This window comes from Corvus moneduloides, chromosome 16 (genome assembly GCF_009650955.1).
Source record: "Corvus moneduloides isolate bCorMon1 chromosome 16, bCorMon1.pri, whole genome shotgun sequence".
In the NCBI taxonomy this organism is placed as follows: domain Eukaryota; kingdom Metazoa; phylum Chordata; class Aves; order Passeriformes; family Corvidae; genus Corvus; species Corvus moneduloides.
Genome location: NC_045491.1, coordinates 9,857,192 through 9,875,103, shown reverse-complemented (window position 1 = coordinate 9,875,103; position 17,912 = coordinate 9,857,192). Strand labels below are relative to the sequence as shown.

Below are 17,912 nucleotides of genomic sequence, written 5' to 3'. Positions count from 1 at the left end.
CTGGTGTAGATTCACTTTTTTTTTTTTTTTTTTAATTCAAAAAGTAAAGGGGAAATGGCCCAGAAAGCAGCAGGAAAGGTGTGCATGGCAGAAGCACCGCGGCTGCGGTGCTCTCCAGCAGGCTCCTGTAAAGCAGGCTCAGCTACAGGGAAAGACTGTGGCAGAAGCAACCAGTTCACACTCCTGCCAGGCACAAAAAGGGAGAAGGAGGTGGCAGATCCCGAGAAAAGGTGCCCTTATGGAGCACTGGCCAGCACTGCTGGCCCCCAGTCCCTCCTCCTCCATGGCTAAGGCAACATGGCAGTGTTTGAGCCAGCTGGACTTCAGCTCCTGCCCCAGAGCTCTGCTTCTGGAAAGCCAGTCACCTCTCCCACCTCAGTGCAGGGCTGCACGCCCTGCATGAACACCAGTTTGTACCTCAGTCGGATAGGATCCTGGGAGAGAAAGGAAGAGAGAGGGACACACCATGATTATAAACTCCTGGACTCTTTCACCCCTCACAGCCTTGCTGCAGTGAGTCACCTCTGAAAGGAGAAACACCAGCCTTGCAGAAGCTCTGCACAGAAGGAAACCCTGGATCTTCCTAAGATAGACAAGAGCAACTGGGAGACCTGTGCAAGCCACCCATGGGCATGTTGGCAATCCAGGCCTGACCAACCTTCTCAGAGACAGAGGGCTCCTTACACATTCTTGGGTCTCGTAATTATCCACCAATGCAACAGATCTGCCACCCATCACTTGTGCCTTGGGGGCCATCAGCTTGTGTTCCATCAGCTGCCAACATCTGCACAGTGAGTGCCTAGAGCTGTCTCTGTGGGCAGATGGTCCAGAACTGTGCAGGCCCCTGCAGCAATTGCCCACACAATCCTTCAGACTGTAGCTCTGGAAAGCTCTTTGAGCAGGAAAAACATCTTCCCAGCACAGTTCAGACTGCCCTGTCTCTCCACTGCATCTCCCCATTATTAAGACCCTCCCCATATCTCATGCAAACACCCAGTGGGATTCCAAGTGCCCATCAGCAGCACCTTGTGTGGGTTGGCGAGCAGCAGCACCTGGGACACCACTGCAGGTGGGAGGAGAGGGTTGAAGGCTGGCAGCTCAGAACCTGAGGCTGGTTGTAACTTAATTTGCATGGTCTGAAAGAGAAAACAAAATAAATACTTTTTAGTCCATGCTGGGAAAGGGCTGGGAGCATTACTGAGCCACGGAGATGGTTAAAGATGTATCAGCCAGACTCTATCATTCAGTGAAAAGCACAGCCTGCAACTAAAGGCAGATAATCCTGAACAGCCAATTCCATGCTACATATGCACAGGCAGCAAGAGCCCTACTCAAGAGGCTGAAGCAGCAGGTCTGGAGCCCTCTCTGGCTGCAGCAAGGCCATGGATACACACTGTGAAACGGGCACCGATGCCACACGCACCACTGTACAACAGGCTCTCCGTGCAGAGAAAGGGAGCCACACAGTGTCCCATGAGCAAGGCAAATACTCAATAAGAAATGGCGGACCTTCTCCTCAGGACATTTCTGAGCATCTCTGCTACTTTGTCACAGGCTTCTCACCTTTGGGACTGCAGCCTGGAACACTATGTCCTTAATGGGGTGAGCTGAGGTGCTCAGCATGGACAGAACCATCACCAGCACATCTGGCCGGCCGGGAGCCGGGTCTCTGGAGAAGTGGAGCATGGCCTTGAAACCATTCCTATCATACACAGTGAGTGGACAGATAGTGCCTGCCAAGAGACAAAACGAGAATCAGAATCAAAGCCTGGATTCCTCTCCCATCTGAGGGCGAACAGGAAAGATGGGATAAGGAACAGCAGAAAGGAAAATGCAGACAAACTTTTACTTCCTTCAGCAAACTCACAAACCAAGTGGCACACAGCACCTGCCCCTGATTTACACCTGCCCCTAAGGCAGAGACAGGAATCTGAATGTCTGCATTTGGGATTTAGCAGCTCAGGTTTCACCAGTCATCGAGAGAAGTCAGGTGTGGATCCAACAGAGATGCAGTGGGAAAAGCAAAGTGCCTTTCTTAGCACACACAAGATTTGGCTCCTTATCATGCATGCCTGGCAAATTCTCACGCGAATCATCACCACCCAGCCCTTCCAAAATCTGCTGCTAAGTCCTTCACTTGAGACTGAAGGCAGATCAGGATGTCTTTGCACCTGCCCTCTTCCAGCAGCAGTAAGAGTCAAGGCTCTGTGGCCCTGGGCTGAGACCCCGGGGTGACACATACCCAGGAAATGCTCTGGGGAGGGGCTGCGGAGCTGGGCCATACAGTGTGAAACCGAAAAGCAGAGGTGGAATGAAGAGCTCTTCTTTAGGAAGTGGGGCAATTGCCATTCACAAGTGTCTTTTAGGTCCCTGTAGAACAACTGTTTGAAGCTTGACTGAAGGTGTGAAGGACAGAGAGTTTAGAAGCACATTACAAAGATTAGTCAGGGCACGAAACTCCTGAGTAATAAGTAGAGAGGACAAGGACATTGCCATGCTATGACCCCTAGCACCTGCTCAAATTCTCAGGTACATCAAGCCTTTCACAGAACAGTCATTACTTGTCTCCAGCTGACCCACAAAGCACAAAGCTACTTTGGCTTGCTTGGAAGAGCTCTAGTAAGCCTCTAGTAAGGAGAGCTGGGGCACAGAATTGCACTTACTTGGTGTAACTGAGACTAAAGGCACAAAAAGGTTTTCTAGAGAAGCATCATAGGAAGCTGGATGCAAAGAGGCAGCAGGCTTCAGCTCATAGCCTGGACTGAGGAGTGGAGGATCTGCCACTGAGTTATTTGGAAGATCTGGAAAGTGCAATTTCATTGGTGATAAATCCCTGGAAAGAAAAGCATGCAGAAAGCTTGCATTAACTGGGGATTCTACAGGGAATATACTGTCTTCTGCTGTATTCCCAATCCCTCATCCCCTTTAGGTATAAAGAAACTACAGGCTTACATTCTGAGTTCTTGAGAAATTAAAAAACTCTTGTCATCTATGGAAGATCTTCCTGTTTCAAAACTCATTAAGGCAGATTTTGGTTCTGTTACTATAGTAAAACTTAGTTTTAGGGCTTTGGAAGTCTGCTGTCTCTACACACAGCTTCTCTGGAGCCCTAGTCAGGGAGAATAAAGTAAATTCCAGCTCAAAGACATTGCAAGAAGCTGGAAATTTTCAGTAAAATTTCTTTTATTATGGCAGACTGTATAAACATATCATAGTAGTCCACTGCTCTGAAGATCTGTGCAGATTGATTTGTGAACTGTTCCAAGCTTCCACTGAATGCCTAGAAACTACTTTGTCATAGTCTGGAGAAAGCTGAGGAAAGTACTTTTTGAGTTACAGGTTACTATAAAAAGGCCTGACTGTAAGGTTTTTGTTCTTTCAGCTCAACATCACCTTGTTACCAGCCAATGGGATTTGTCTCCCAAATTTCTGACCCTTGGAAAGTCCTGGTGTGCAATTACAAAGTGCAATTAACAGGTGCACAACTGCAGGAAAGAGCCAACGTGTGCACAGATCACTTGCCATCACTGACCAGGGGCAGCTGAAAGGTTTTCCTAAACCTCCCTGCTGTAAAAGAATTCCTCAGCCCCGAAATCTCTCATTAGGCAAAGTTTACTTACAAAGAGAATGTCTTGGTCTTGGATAATGGAGAGAGCTGTTCATCCAGGCTCCGGAACTCACTCTTCCCTGCACAGCTGTCTTCCCAACTCTCCTGTGGTCCCAGGGTTTGAACAGCACTTACACCTTCCCTAAATCCATTGTGTACAGCAGGCTGGAAAATAAGGCCCTTCAGGTTCACGTTATACAATAATAGCAAAATAAACCTATTCTGCTGGAAAGAACTTTGTTTATAATAACACTGCCTAAAGTAGTAACACATATAGAGTCATTTGGTTGCAAAGTGCACTTGAGAGATTAACTGAGAGCAAGAGGATTCCAGTTTCTCCTCAGAACAGAATGGGACACTAAAAAGGCTGCCAGGGAAAGCCAGACCAGGAATCATCTCTGATTTTCGTCTTTACACCTTATGGACTGCAAAGTATCTGAGCATCACTCACCTCTGCTAGGCCAAAATCAGGTGGTGGTTTCTGTATGACAGGGGAATTGCAGAGACCTAAGAAAGATACCAAAATGCCACAGATAATTTACAGAAAACAGGGCTTTTCCACAGGTTCTTCCTTTGCTGTCTAACAGCAGTTTGGCTATGGTCTAACATCACTAAAGATGCTGCATCCCTGAAAACTTACACCTGGAAGGCTCTACTTTCTCTTGGGACTGACACTGAAATCAAAGTTCTCCTCTCTTTATTAAACACCACAAACCCCCCAGTAACAAGGGTGACACTGAACTGCACCTACAGACCTAAGGACTGTAACTCCTCCTCGAGCAGGCAGGTGGAGGTTGTGCTGCTGTGGCGGGAGGCCGAGGATGTGTCTGCAAAGGGATCTGGGGGAGTCTGGGCCATGGCCTCCAGCTCGGAGAAGTCGATCAGGGTGTAGCTCTTCATGCGCCGTGGGGCTGCTTGGCACGCTTTGGGAACAGAGACAGAGTTAGCGAGGAGCCTTCAGAAAGGAATGGCACATCCATGGGTACAGGTGTGCCTGAAAGGTGAAAAAATTCAGGAATATTTTCTGTCAACTATATGCAAGAGAAAATGATGGTTATATAATATTTTTCCTGTGTTATAGGACTTTCTCCACGTTTATTCTCTGAAAAGCACTTCCCTCCCAAACCCCGCTCCCACCTGGCATGCGGGGCAGAGCTGCCGTGGGGTGCCGTGGGTGCTTCTCACCTGGTGCATGGGCAGAGCTGGCAGCTGAACCTACTCCATCCCCGTTCTCCTGGCTGGCCACAACCTGCCTGTACTGCCCCAGCGCCCGTGAGAGCTTGTCATTGGCCTGCAGGATCTCAGCTGGGAAACCAGAGAAGATACAAAATACTCATGTTCCAACAGGAAGGTCAGGACAGTTCCACAGTACTCCCCAAACTGCTCGTGAGGAAGGGACAGTGCAGCTCAGGAGCGAAGGCCAGCGGAGCAGGCTGCCCTCAACTCTTCACTCGCCTTTCATTCCATTTTGCACACACGGCTGCTGATTTCAGGCCTCTCTCTCATTCGTGAAGATCACTTTGAAATCTTATCCCATCTCTTAAGTATTCCTAATTTCTGCCATCTCTTCTGCACTTTCTTGTTCTCCACAAGTTTTCCCAGTGTACTTGAGTCTATAACCCAGCACTCCCCAGCTGGAGAGCCATGGCACCCATGGGTATGAAAGGAAGGTGTGAGGTGCAGTTGAGGTCTCAGGGTTGCTATTTAAGATGTCTGTTCAGCAACCATTGCTTCAGTCAGGTTTTCAAGGCATATGGACAGGAATGAAATGCCAATTGTGGAATTCAAAGATTCTGCTCTTATCAAATTAACTCTACCCTAGCTGAAACCAGGATACCTTCCTTGGTATTACACTTAAAAATTGAAAATATACTTCCCTTTCTGTTTTTACAGAGAGGGAGAAGTTCAATATCTGGAAAGGCCTCAAAAGCCTTCAGTTCTCTGAACATCAGAACTCAAAAAAACTCAGAAAACCACCTCAGCTGGAAGAAATGGATTCACTGTTTAACTTCGGGCTCCAAGTGAAAATTAACAACTTCCTCAGAGATGAGCAAGAGGAGACCCAATGCCATTTCCCCTGGGTTTCATGGTGAGAGTGGAGAGCTTTGCCCACAGGGTACCAAATGCCCAAGCACTCCTCTCCCAGGGAAGGGAACCACGAGGACAGTATTGGCTCTTACCTAGAGCTTCCTCGTCAGCCACCGCCTCGCTGGCCAGGCGGAAGAGCAGCGGCCTGAGCTTCTCACAGCGCTGGAACAGAGCCTGGGGAGGAAATGTTTCACTGCTCAGGACATCCCAGGCAAACTCACACTTCTGTCTCCGCAATCACCTGCAAGTGAAGCTCCCTCTAGAAGAGGGATGAAAAAGAGCATTTATGCAGGAAAAAGAGCATTTACCTGTAGGGTCTCCTGGTCAGCTGGGGATAATTCATGTCTCCTGTAGTTCTCCAGTAACTCATCCATACGTTTGACATTCTCAGAAACCTCATTGATGGTGTTCACTCTTCGGGACACCTGAGCTGACTTTTCTTGTTCCTGTGATGAAAAATGAAAGAAAAGGAGATGATAACTTGGCTGACACAGCCAGTGCACGTGTTTGTCTGGAGCTCTCTGGGTCACACCTGGGGAGTTGCTTCTTATTGATACTGTATTGCAGGTAGAGAAGGCACAAAGCAGCACAGGTGAGAACGTGCTCCCAGCCGCCCCATCAGAGCACCCTGGCCGTGTGCTGTGGAATATGGAATTCATCTCACCACAGGCACGAGTGTGACTTCAAAATTCGAGCTGGTTGGTGGCTTCTGCCACACAGAACACACCCAAAATGACCACAGGGCTTTGTTGAACCAAATCTCCTACGTAAGCAGAGAAGTGGGATGCTCCTTCAGATGGAACATGCAAACAGACAGGCCAGATGTGCACACACACACTGCATGCAGGAAAGAGGCAGTTTTGTACAGAAGTGACTTTTTTCCACCTGGGAACTGAGTTTACTTTTGGAAATTTCCTACCACTACTGCAGTACTATTGCCAAGGTCTCACTGACATGGAAGTGTCCTGCTGTATGCACATTCACATATTCCCCTCTTCCTGGCAATGGCATATTTTAGGGAAACAAAACAAAATGATCCCATGCTGTAAATTCAGAATATTTTGGAAAGACTGAACATGGGCCCTCCTCTGGGGCTACAGTACAGAGAGTCTCCTGTCAAAGACTGAATGGCCAAGTTCCCTCCCACCCTCCCTGGCTGCAAAGAGGCTTCTCCCAGGAGTTCCCACCTCTTTAATCACGCTCTGGATCAGGCGGTTGGCTGCCTGCAGGTCCTCAGGGTGGCTGCTCTTCAGGAGCCTGGCCAGGAGCTGTCAGGGCAGGGATGGGACAGCAGTGAGCAGCAGCCTCTGGGCACAGTGCTGCAGGCACACATCACACATGAGAGACACCTGCTGCAGGAATGGTCCTATAATCCTGGAAATACGTCAGATCCTGTCCCATAATATAATCCAGGTTATATTGCTGCCTGCATACACTGGCTGTTCAGGATCAGGAACTCTGGCTCTGCAGAACTTCTCTAACACCTGGAGAAGCCCTCCCTTGGGGAGGTTTCACGGAAACCGACATTTTTCTGTAAAAAAGTTTCACTTTTTACTAAGCAAATATTTCTGACAAAGCCTCACAGAGTTCTCTAGCTGTTACACTGCAGGAAGGACCAGTATTACTCTGATATAGTCTGTCTGAAACAGCAGGAGCTCCCAAAATATTACTGATCCTCTTTTTTCATCAGTACAAAACAGGGCAGGGCATGAAGACTCTAAGGTTTACCTTGGATTTCTCTTCATCTGTGTCAAAAATAGAATTCTGAGGTCTTGGAGAAGGGGGAGGTAAAATTTTGTCTTCTGGCAGTTTGGGATCTTCTTTTACAATCCCTGGAACAGGTAACAGTAGCTGTTCAATGATGCCCAAGCTGCAGAAACCTCGATGCTCAACAGGGCATGAGGTTTTGCACAGATTTCTGGATTAAAGTACCACTGAGGACTACTAAATATAATGGAATGAATGAAAAATCCATCCCAGGATTCCTCTGAACTCATCTCTCATAACCCTGGGAGAGTATTCCAGGGCAAAGATCACTTCTGAGTTTGTCCTGTACTTTTTCCCTGCACACAGTGTGAACAGAGGCCTCCAGACTGGTCTGGGCTGTGGCTCAGGAAGGCTGTTCTTTGGAAAATCCCTTTAAACAGTTCCATGCATCCTTCAGAACCCAACCAGCCTGGGAAGTATGGCCTTTGTCCCTTTTCCTTACAAACAGCATGTTATGAAAAAGCTGAGTCACAAGCTGATGGGGGCAGATATCTGTGGGGGAAACCACGGGCTTGGGAGGCGAAAAAGGAAACTGAAATAACAGAACTGAACCTTGTTTCTTCAGCATCTGATAAGCATCCTGGATTTTGACTTCCTGAGGAAACCAGACTGTCCAACTGAATATCACTTCTGTGACCCTTGACTTGACTTTTTCTGAAGACCAAATTCCATAGTACTGAAAACAAGACAGTAAAGAAAGAAAAAAAAGTTTAAACCCAAAGAATTGGTGCCAGATCTGGCACAGGGATCCAGCCCCAAGGAGTTTATGTGCAGAAACCAATGATAAAATGGATTCCTGTGAGTTTATTCACAGTGCTGTCAACTGTGTATCTTGGGGTTAGGAAACAGTTTAGAGCTGTGGCTATAAACACAAGGAATGCTGTGGAGTGTATGACAATCACACATGTTCTGTAACATCAAAATTAAACCTCTTCAAACCTCTCTGATCAGTTATTGAATCCAAAATCCAAAGCAGGTTGTTTTATTTCAGTGAAAACAGTTCTGTGCTTGACTTTAAACACTCCCCTTAACTGCTGCAATGCAATCACACCACTGGCCTCAGCTAGCCCCAGACACACAAAAACTGAACAAAACCAGAAACGAAAGTTATTGTCTCTTATCAGCATCTGGATGTCTTCTCCAATTTCTCTCATTATTGCCTATGAGCACTCTTTTTATTACAAAAACACAAACCTCCCCAAGACCAGGCATGTCAAACTCATTAAATGATACTTGTCCTCTCAGAGCAGTAAACAGAATTGTCTTCAGTGATATATACTTTAAATTCTGTGGTTTCACTGAAATCCTGCTCCCAAGCCTGAGACTGAGACAAGGAGTTTTGTTCTTCAGTTGAGCATTTCTTTGAAATCAGTTTTTTGCAGCTCTGCCTTTGAGCTGATGCAATGGAAAATGAAACATGTACCAGTGGTAAATGTGTGCAGGATCCACCAGAAAGGGAAACTGATGGCTGCGATGCCGACAGGGTGTTTCAGGCAGGCCCAGGCCTACCCCAACGAAGAGGAGCGTGGCCAGAAGATCCCACTGCCTCTGATAAAGCAGAGCTGCATTTCTTATCCTGAAATGCCCCATAGCCACCATCACCTACCTTTGGGGAAAGCACTTTAATCAGCTCATTCAGAAACCTGAATTTTGCCATTTCACTGTGAAATCTGTCACCACAGTTGTTCACACAGGTCTCCAGCACCTGCAGAAAACAAAATGTTACCAACAAGAACTGAACACACAAGGCTTGGGGAGTTTTCAAAAACTTTGTCATTATAATACTAAATCTAAGAACCTTCTGGCACTGCACTCATGAATACAAGATACTGAGAAAGTCATGCAGCAAGAACATGTTTTATTCCTTCATCCAACCTTCCTAAGAAGCACAGTTAAGACCACCTGCTCTATTCTACTCATCACTAACAACTTTTGAGCTATTGCCTCTGTGGTGGGACACAGCTTACACAGCCAGAGCCGCAGACCAACGAAACACCGCAGCAGAGCAATGTGGGGAGGCACAGAGGCAGCTACTCCCTCCACTGTGCTCTGGTTTCTGTATTCCTTGTGCAAGGGAAAGTTAAAAGCGAGAGGCATCCAAGAGAAAGAGAAAGACATCAACATCTAAGAGAAAAGGAAGAGAGAGCTATCCTGTCTGCTCTGCTGTTCTACCTGCCAGACTGTTTCCAAGTGACTGCTTTGTGTGCGCATCAAGTACTTACTGTGAGAGCATGGAGAGCTTCCCCCTCCTGAGGGGACTGGATTTTGTGTGCCAGCAGCCTCAGCGCAAACAACGGGCTGGGGAAGAGCAAAGCAAGTCACACCATGCACAAGTTCCCAGGAAAAATAAATGCTGCTGGCTTTGGTCTGCAGAGAAGAGCAACTTCTGGATTCACAACAGGACAGATACCCTTCCTTGGGCATGACGGCGGCCAGGGACACGTGCACACGCACAAGAGGGGAATTGGTGATCCCAGCACTGCCCCTCAGCCATGCCCAGGGGTTGTCTTTTGGGAAGGAGCAGCAGGGACAGGCTGGGGAATGTCCATGGGCAAGCACCACCAGACCTGGCTCTCTGCAGCTGCAGGAGCTTTGATAACAGCCAGGGTACCCCGTGCCAGCTCCTGGGCACGAGCTGGGTGCCAGACTATGAGCTCTGAGCTCAGTCTGCTCCAAACAGAGATGATCACTAAGGTTTGACAGGTCATTCACTTAATGAGTCCCTGCTACTTCCCACAGAGCCCAGACTGTCAGCTGGAAGGTGGGGAAGTCTCAGTAGAGATCCTCCACCCATCTGGAAGGAAAAGCTGAGGCTGAACTCCCTCGGGGCTTTCCTGCAGAACCCCACAGCAGGAATCCTTGGCCAGACTCCTGAGGGGCTGCTGAGGGCATGGCCACCAGGATCGGCTGCCCGGTGGGCTCCAGCAATCAATGTCAGAGCCCACTCCTAGGTATCACCCTCCATCACATTGGCAAATACCAATTTCCAACTCATTTCCACTCCCGGGAGCAGCAGAGCCCAGCGAGCCCCCTCAGCTCCCCACACCGTGGCCCCAGGCCCCATTCCCACAGAGCCGTGAGGGAAGCTCAGAGCCAGACACAGCCTGGACGAACACAAAGAGCTGTCTGTCTGCCTTACCCCTCCGTGTCAGCGTTCACCTGGTCGCAGAACCGCTGGATGCATTCCCAGTTTTCCTCAGAGGTACTCGGGTCAGTGGCCTCATCTTACAAAGGGAGAAAAATAAGAGAGGAAAAAGGAAAGCGCGGCCTCAGTGCGAGCGAGCACTCAGGGCAGGAAGCAGCTCAGATCTCTCTGGTGCCGCTGCTCCAGGGCTTTTGGCAGCAGAAAGGGGAGATCCAGGACGAGCAGGAAACAGCTGTTACTAAAATTTGCCTAAAAATATAGTCCCACGCACACACTTAAAGTCAAGCACAGCCTGACAACAGCAGATGCTGCTTTTAGCATGAGAAACTTCAAAACCATTTACAGGCAGCTCTCCCGGGACCACACTGTTGTGCTGGAACACAGGCAGTTTACACTTTTGCACAGCTAAATTACAGGGGGAAAGTCTTTTTTTGGCTTTACCCACTCCCCAGCCTGTAACTCAGCCAGCTTTGGGGGCTGAGGATGGACAGGACAGATGGGGAAAGGGACAGATGCAGCGAGACAGCACCCACATCACCCTAACGGGGTTCCGTGATGCCGATGGGCTCTTCCCCACGGAGATGAAGCTGGTCCAGTGCCCACCCAGTTTGGAACAGGCACCGGAGCCAGCGGCCAAGCCAGCCCCGACCCCCAGAGCCCAGCCTCACTCACTGAGCCACCGCTCCAGCTGCCCCGTGCCAGCCATGGGCTCCGTCCGCTCCGCCCCAGCAGGAAGCGGCTCCACCGCCCCCGCGGGCAGCCCACGTGAGTTTTCGTGGCGTGGAAGTGTTCGCTGTGGGCGTGGGCTCAGCACAACACCCCGCCACCAGCCCTCCAGAGCTCCTCCCCTCACCGGCGCGCAGAGTATTGGTGAGAACGGAATCAAAGTCACCACATTAATTTAATAATTAAAAGGGCATCAGACAAAAGAGGAAAAAACATCCCAATCTCCTGATCAGGGATATTTTTAGCAGAACCACGTGCATGACACAGTACACAGGGAGGAGTCCCCCTCTCCGAGCAGCTCACGCAGCCTGGTAGGAGACCAGGGCAGCTAAGAGGGCAACAGCTATAATATAGATCTGTTTATATATATACCTGCCCATGGTATTTATTGGGGAACTGTGTTGTGTAGCTGTAGGTACCCTGCAAGGCCCTCTCCAAAAAGAATCTGATCTGCTGCTATCTGAAGTTCAGTTACTTTCTGTCCATATGGTGTGAATTTAAATGCTGATACATGTCTTTTTCTCCCACCCTGCAAACCAGGCTCCTTGCACGAGGTGACAGTAGGATGGCGTTGAATCTGGATTTGGTTCCTCTCCCAGACGGAGTGGCTTGTGCTTAGTGCAGGGTCATACAGGCATGGGAACAGCACAGACACCTGCCTGGCCTAAAGCCCAGCTCATCTGATCAGAGATGATCACACAGGTGCTGCCTGCACCCTCCGAGTGCACACCTGGCAGCGTCACCAATGTCCCGTATCAGCTGGACAGTGCTCTGTGTATCCGGCCGCACACTTCCTCAGCTCCCAAAGTCACCATCATCTCAGCAACGCTCGGGCCGTGCTGCAAACACAGAGGGAGTCACTGAACACATGGAACTGAAACTTCCCGGCACGTGTTTGTGCATCATGGTGACTGAATCTATGGAGCGGTTCGCTCTTGGATCGCTGCCAGACTGAGGGGGGGGTCATTAGCAGCTCAAACAAAGGCTTGGGGTTTCTCCTCCTGAAGGCAAATGCCAGCCCTGGTCAGATGGACCTGAAGGATTAGCACCAGAGCTGAGCCAGGATTAGGCTTTGGAGAACTTTTGTAAAACTTGGGTTTGAGCTCTGTGAAAGCAGATTGCACATAATCTCAGAATTGTTCTTTTTACCTGCCGCCCGCTGAGCACCAAGCGGAGGAGCTGCATCATGCTGCTGTACTTGGTCTCTCTGGTTTGCTTCTGAAGACTTCTCAGGTCTTTGTTCAACTCCTCCACAGTCAAGGCAGCTGCCTGCCTTGTCATGAGCCTTTAGGAAAGAAGGTGTCCTTACAGTCTGGGGACATGAAAACCACAGGATTCCTAACTCTCACGCCTGCCCTGTGCCCGGGGTGCTCCCTCTGCTCACAAGAAGCAGAGCTCATTCAAAGGACCAAGTTTAAACAACAGAATTATGCCACAGATGTGGAAATCCATAGAAAAAGCAGTAATTCTGATTGGTTTTTAAAGAACACAATTTTCAGAGATGAGAAGCCATTGCTGCCACTACTCAGCTCAGACAGCAGCACACTTACCCTAAAACTAGTTTTCCTATTTCATCTACTTCTGCAGAAATTGTTTGTAGCTGCTGCCGGGACACCGAGGGCCTGACCCACAGGTAAGAGTAATCACTCGACACCAGATTCTTCAGGAGGCTTATGTGACCCTAGGGAAAGAAAGCAAAGCTGGCAGGGCAGAGGGCTGTGCTATGGAGGAAGCAATTCCATCCAGCCTGGGCTTCACAGCAGTGTTCACACCTTCACAGCAGTGCCCTTGTGCTGACAGCAAGGTAGCTCGGTTTTCCACCCCCAGAGCCCCCCGGAGTGAGTGGGGACACAGAGGCAGCTCAGAGAGCATTGGCTGTCCCTGAGGTGCTGAGCAACATGTGGCTGACTTGGAGCTAGCTGGGGAAGTGGCCACTTTTCAGCATGCAGTGGGAAACCACACGAGTCACCATCCTGTTGCCATGTGCAGCCTTCACACTGGGACAGCTGGGTCCCTTCCTGCCCATACAGAGGGCTTTATCCTTCACAAGGAATCTCCCAGATACTCCAGCAGCATCCCCGGAGCAGACTGGGAACAGCTGGAGTCACCTTCCCCCTGCGAGCACTCAGCCCCTTCACCAAAACCCAGGCTCCTGACACAAACCCCACTGGTGTCTCCAGGAGCTTCATCCCTCCTGGCAGAGGCTGCTTGGACTTTGCTTCCAAGGCCCAGAGCAGCAGCAAAGCAGAAGCACCTTATGCTGTCCTGTCAGCAAAGGGGAGAGGTGAGTGGGAGAGGCCAGGAGAGGCCTCTGCTGGCATGAGGGACCTGCACGCTGTCATGAGGGACATGGGGGCTGGAGCTTCCTTCCCAAGTCAGCAACTCCCTGGGCTACAGGACAAGGGCTCTTTGGAGGTTGTCAGCTCATCTAGACAAAGCCACAGCTGATCTTATCCAGTACTACCCCCCATTCAGTTCTGAGTGGGAAGCAGAAGGGTCTTTCAAAAACATCCTGCAATTCCATGATCACTTCCACGGCAGGGACACGTCATCCCTCTGCTGAGGGAGTTCCGTGCTGGCTCGGCAAAGTAGGGATGAGTTTAAGACTCTGCAAAGACCACCAGGACATTCACCAGGCCCATTCCCACAGCTCAGCCGCCTGTATCAGGGGATTTTGGCAGCTGGCTGGCACACAGCCACCAGAGCTGGCCGTGACAGCTGTGTGCAGGTTGTGCCACAGCAGAGCTCCTATCACAGCCCAGGGCTCAGCCGAGTCTTCATCCAGGAATCTCCACAACACCTCAGCTCCCAGAATGGTAGCACAGTGCTCCGTCACTACTCATACTTTTCTCAGCAGGAGGACTCGCTCCACATATTCATCTTCCAGAACATCTGGATCCACTTGCTGATCCCCATAGACGAGCTCCACCAGCCCCTGCAGCTCCCTAACAAGCCTTTGGCGCAGCCCTTGGTTCTCAATGTGACGGGTGAGGTGAACCCTGTAACAGAGAAAAGACCTGCTTTTGGATTGCTTTGGGTTATGTTGGATCTTATCACCCCAACCACATTTCACAGAAAGCACAGAATATTCTGAGTTGGAACAGACCCACAAGGATCATCAAGTCCAACTTTTAAGTGCATGGTACATGTGGGGACTGAACCCATGACCTTGACTTTATTAGCACCATGCTCTGACCAACTGAGCTAAAACTCAGTTAGAAGTGCTAGAAAAGCAACACTAAACCACGGTCAGACACTCTACAAAGAAACATTTAGCTCTGGTGCCCCACAGTGAACTGATGATGAGACCACTCTAAGCAGCACAGTGTCCTAGCAGCACGAGTGTACTTGCAGAGGAACTTTTCAGAAGCGTTAGCTCTTTTTAGATGTTATTTTCTTATGTTATAAACTTAAGATTTTAGATCCTCCCAGCTACATCCACCCTCTGCCTAGATTTCCAATGTTGCCAGCCGCAGTGCACAGGATAGGAGGCAGGAACGGTGTGAGAAGAAACTTATGCTTCTTCTCAGCACAGCCCAAAAGCTGCTGCACCAGAACCATGCTTGATCCAGCAAACAAAACCTCCAGGCAAAGCCAAGTGCTAGGAATAAATTCTCACTGATGTGGTACTTACTACATTTTAAAGCTACCACTAATATTTTACCTGTTGAATTCTGGGAGAGCTTCCAGGTCCAGAAGAGCAGAATGGGTTGTAATTCTGCCTACTTCAAACTGGGAGATCAGCTCCTCCAAAGTCCTCCCCATCTTCTTCTCTGCAACATAACCCAAACAGAATCAGAGGGGTGTGTGCTCCCACACAGAACAACCACCACTCTCCTCACCACAGGCCTCGGGCACGGGGCCAGGCCAGCAGCACACTGAGGAAAGGTGACACAAGACAGCCACCTGTGCAGTACCAGCAGCAGCAGGGACATCCTCCAGCAGGCAGGAGGGAACTGTCAGCAGGCACACACGGGATGCTGCCCTCTCCCCAGGAGCCTGCTCTACTCTCAAGGCACCAGGAACTGGGACATTCCGCTTGGCTTCATCACCTTCCTCAGCGGAACACCTCCACCTCAGTCAGCCAGAGAGAAGTAACACTCAGCTAAGAGGCTTCGCTGCCCAAGGAAGATTTCATTCCCAAGCAGAGCTCTCAGAACACAAGTTAATTTGTGATCCCCACACAGCAAGAACCACAAAAGGAGACATTGACTCAATTCCTCATGGTCTGTCAGGTTAAAGGAGAAGTGGCACAGGTGTCAGACAACACTGCAATTATTAACCACAGAATGCAGTTTTCCCAAGAGTTCACAGTTGCTCAACCTTGAAGTGAGGGTTTTCCCAAGGGGGAACCCATTAAGCATCAGACTCAATTTTAATGGCTGAACAGCAGCAGAAAGATTTCCACCATTCCAGCTCCTTTCACAGGAGCTTTGCAGAAGCCCTGGTGGCACCCCAGTGACTGACTGGTTACCTTACACCCATTTCCTGACCCCTTCAAACACTGACAAAGTTCTCAGCTATTAAAATAAAACCAGCCCATGCCACAAAGTCAGCATGAAGTGACCTGGCAGGCAGGAGCCTGTGGTGTTACCTGTGAACCCTGAGCCGCAGTTGGTGACAATGTCTACCAGTGCCTCTGGCAGGAAGCCGTCCCGAGCAAAGTGCTCCAGGAAGATGTCCCCCTGCCTCTTGGACAGCTTCCCACCATCCTTGTTCAGCAGCAGTGGGAGGTGGCCAAACTGAGGGGGCTCCCAGCCAAAGGCTTTGTAGAGGAGCAGGTGCTTGGAAGTTGAAGTCAGCCACTCAGTCCCGCGCAGGACATGGGTGATGCCCATGTAGTGGTCATCTACCACATTTGCCAGGTGGTACGTGGGGAAGCCATCCCCCTTGAGAATCACGGGGTCACCTTCCACCTCAGCCACCTCATGCTTGTTCCAGCCATAGACCAGGTCCTGGAAGGGTTCCACCCCCTTCTCCAGCCGGAAGCGGATGACGCAGTCAAGGCCCTGTGACAGCTTCTGGGCCACTTCCGTGGGTGTCAGGTGCCGACACCGGTTGTCATATCTTTGGCAGATGAGAACAAAGGTTTCCACTCAACACAGGCCAACACCATCAGCCATTTTTACATTCCCAAAACTCTAAGCAAATGCCTGAATTTTAGCTGTAACCCGCCCACTACACATCCAGTCAAACACCTCATCTCTGGAGGGTGACACATGGCTTCTCTCTCTACGGGCAGCGAGGCACAATCCCATTGCAAAGTGGCTTTTTGCAAGTGCGCAGCCCTGAGAGACCCGCGTGGGACAGGGACAGGGACTCATACCGTGGGGTCTGCTGGCTGCGCAGAGCCTCCCTCCGGAGCATCTGCAGGCGCTGTGGGGTGCAGAAGCAGCGATAGGCAGCCCCACTGTCCAGCAGCGCCGCGCTGGCCCTGCGGTACAGCTCCAGCCTCAGCGACTGCACGTAGGGCCCAGCGGGGCCGCCGCGGCCGGGGCTCTCATCCGGGGGAATACCTGGAACACCGGCACAGCAGGACTTGAACAGCTAGGCTGTCAAAACAGCTCATACAAAGGCAGAGCCAAACCCACCCTCAAACTGAGTACTGTTAGAAAGATAAGGTTTCAGTAGGTGAAAAATGAAAGATGTTTCTAAATACCTGCCCAGTCCAACATATCTTCTATTCCTTCTGCAGCTCCGGGCACCACCCGATTCTGATCTGTATCCTCCACTCTTAAAATAAAGGTCCCTTGGTATTTTTTGGCAAATATGTAATTGTACAAAGCAGTCCTAAGGCCACCCAAATGCAGAAAACCTGTAGTCGTGGGGAAATCAAAGGAGACTGTCACACTGAAGACCCAGAGAAGAGTTCTAAATATGAGCTGGAAGGGCGATGGATGCTGCCTGCGATAGTAGCGTTACCGAGGCGGGAGGTGACCGCACGAACACAGCTGCGGGGGCACAGGCTATGAAAATAACTTATGGATGACTGCTCCCACGAACAGATTCCCTGAAATGACCGGGAAATCCGTTATAAGCTGGCACATGCCAGGAACAGCACTGCCACGGTAGACTAACAGTGACCCCGCACAACCAGGAGGGCACCGGGACACGCTGGCAGGGCGAGCTCAGGAGCTCCGGCAGGAGCATCAACCCCCTAGCTCTCCAGGAAGCCAACACCCACCTTCCCCACACCCGCCCCTCGAGAGCCCGAATAGATGTTTTCCAACCCAAAGCCCCGCCCCCGCCGCAGCGGAGCCCCGGGGGACGGGCAGGGGCGGGGCTGCCGAGGGGCTGGTTACCTGTGGGGCTGGGGCCGAACCGGACCCGCGGCCCCCGCCCGGACCCGGACCCGGACCCGGACCCGGACCCGGACCCGGACCCGGACCCGGACCCCGATCCCGATCCCGATCCCGATCCCGATCCCGATCCCGCCGCGCAGCGCAGCGCGCGCAGAGCTCGCGCCATCCCGCCACGCGCCCACGTGGCCGCGGCGCCGCTTCCGCCCGGCCGCTGCAGCCAATCCTTGCGCGCATCGCGGCTGGGGGCGGGGCGTCCCTTAAAGGCGCCTCCACCCGC

The 17,912-nt window shown here is 50.7% G+C and overlaps 2 protein-coding genes across 3 annotated transcripts; both read right to left on the bottom strand.

The window, feature by feature from the left end:
- Positions 1 to 15: 15 nt before the first annotated feature.
- GGA2 (golgi associated, gamma adaptin ear containing, ARF binding protein 2) lies at positions 16 to 11,380 on the bottom strand. Its single transcript, XM_032126475.1, has 17 exons — positions 11,280 to 11,380; positions 10,602 to 10,686; positions 9,685 to 9,760; positions 9,069 to 9,167; positions 8,015 to 8,138; positions 7,424 to 7,527; positions 6,883 to 6,963; positions 6,004 to 6,141; positions 5,788 to 5,869; positions 4,793 to 4,912; positions 4,363 to 4,530; positions 4,059 to 4,114; positions 3,621 to 3,772; positions 2,664 to 2,833; positions 1,564 to 1,733; positions 1,026 to 1,136; positions 16 to 434 (listed from the first exon to the last, which is right to left on the bottom strand). The coding sequence occupies exons 1-17, from the start codon at positions 11,311 to 11,313 to the stop codon at positions 324 to 326; spliced, it is 1,881 nt and encodes a 626-aa protein (XP_031982366.1). The 5' UTR covers positions 11,314 to 11,380; the 3' UTR covers positions 16 to 323.
- A 109-nt stretch (positions 11,381 to 11,489) lies between these two features.
- EARS2 (glutamyl-tRNA synthetase 2, mitochondrial) lies at positions 11,490 to 17,888 on the bottom strand. Of its 2 annotated transcripts, XM_032126477.1 has the most exons (10): positions 17,636 to 17,684; positions 17,256 to 17,343; positions 16,993 to 17,148; positions 16,660 to 16,849; positions 15,928 to 16,400; positions 14,998 to 15,106; positions 14,179 to 14,332; positions 12,884 to 13,014; positions 12,483 to 12,618; positions 11,490 to 12,172 (listed from the first exon to the last, which is right to left on the bottom strand). In XM_032126477.1, the coding sequence occupies exons 3-10, from the start codon at positions 17,006 to 17,008 to the stop codon at positions 12,089 to 12,091; spliced, it is 1,293 nt and encodes a 430-aa protein (XP_031982368.1). In that variant the 5' UTR covers positions 17,009 to 17,148; positions 17,256 to 17,343; positions 17,636 to 17,684; the 3' UTR covers positions 11,490 to 12,088. The 2 variants fall into 2 exon arrangements, with proteins under 2 accessions (XP_031982368.1, XP_031982367.1); XM_032126476.1 differs by lacking the exon at positions 17,256 to 17,343 and having other exon boundaries at positions 17,636 to 17,888.
- Between the last annotated feature and the right edge of the window lie 24 nt (positions 17,889 to 17,912).

Bases quoted from the DNA above. Each gene is read 5' to 3' on its own strand.
- GGA2 (XM_032126475.1), bottom strand. From the start codon at position 11,313: ATGGCTGGCACGGGGCAGCTGGAGCGGTGGCTCA. The intron at 7,528-8,014 runs GTTCAGTTCTGT...TACCTGTTCCAG, and splicing joins TCAGATGCTGAAGAAACAAG to GGATTGTAAAAGAAGATCCC. The intron at 6,964-7,423 runs GTAAACCTTAGA...CTGCCCTGACAG, and splicing joins CAGATGAAGAGAAATCCAAG to CTCCTGGCCAGGCTCCTGAA.
- EARS2 (XM_032126476.1), bottom strand. From the start codon at position 17,801: ATGGCGCGAGCTCTGCGCGCGCTGCGCTGCGCGGCGGGATCGGGATCG. The intron at 13,015-14,178 runs GTATGAGTAGTG...TTCTTTCCCTAG, and splicing joins GAGTCCTCCTGCTGAGAAAA to GGTCACATAAGCCTCCTGAA. The intron at 12,173-12,482 runs GTAAAAAGAACA...CTGTGTTTGCAG, and splicing joins TGGTGCTCAGCGGGCGGCAG to CACGGCCCGAGCGTTGCTGA.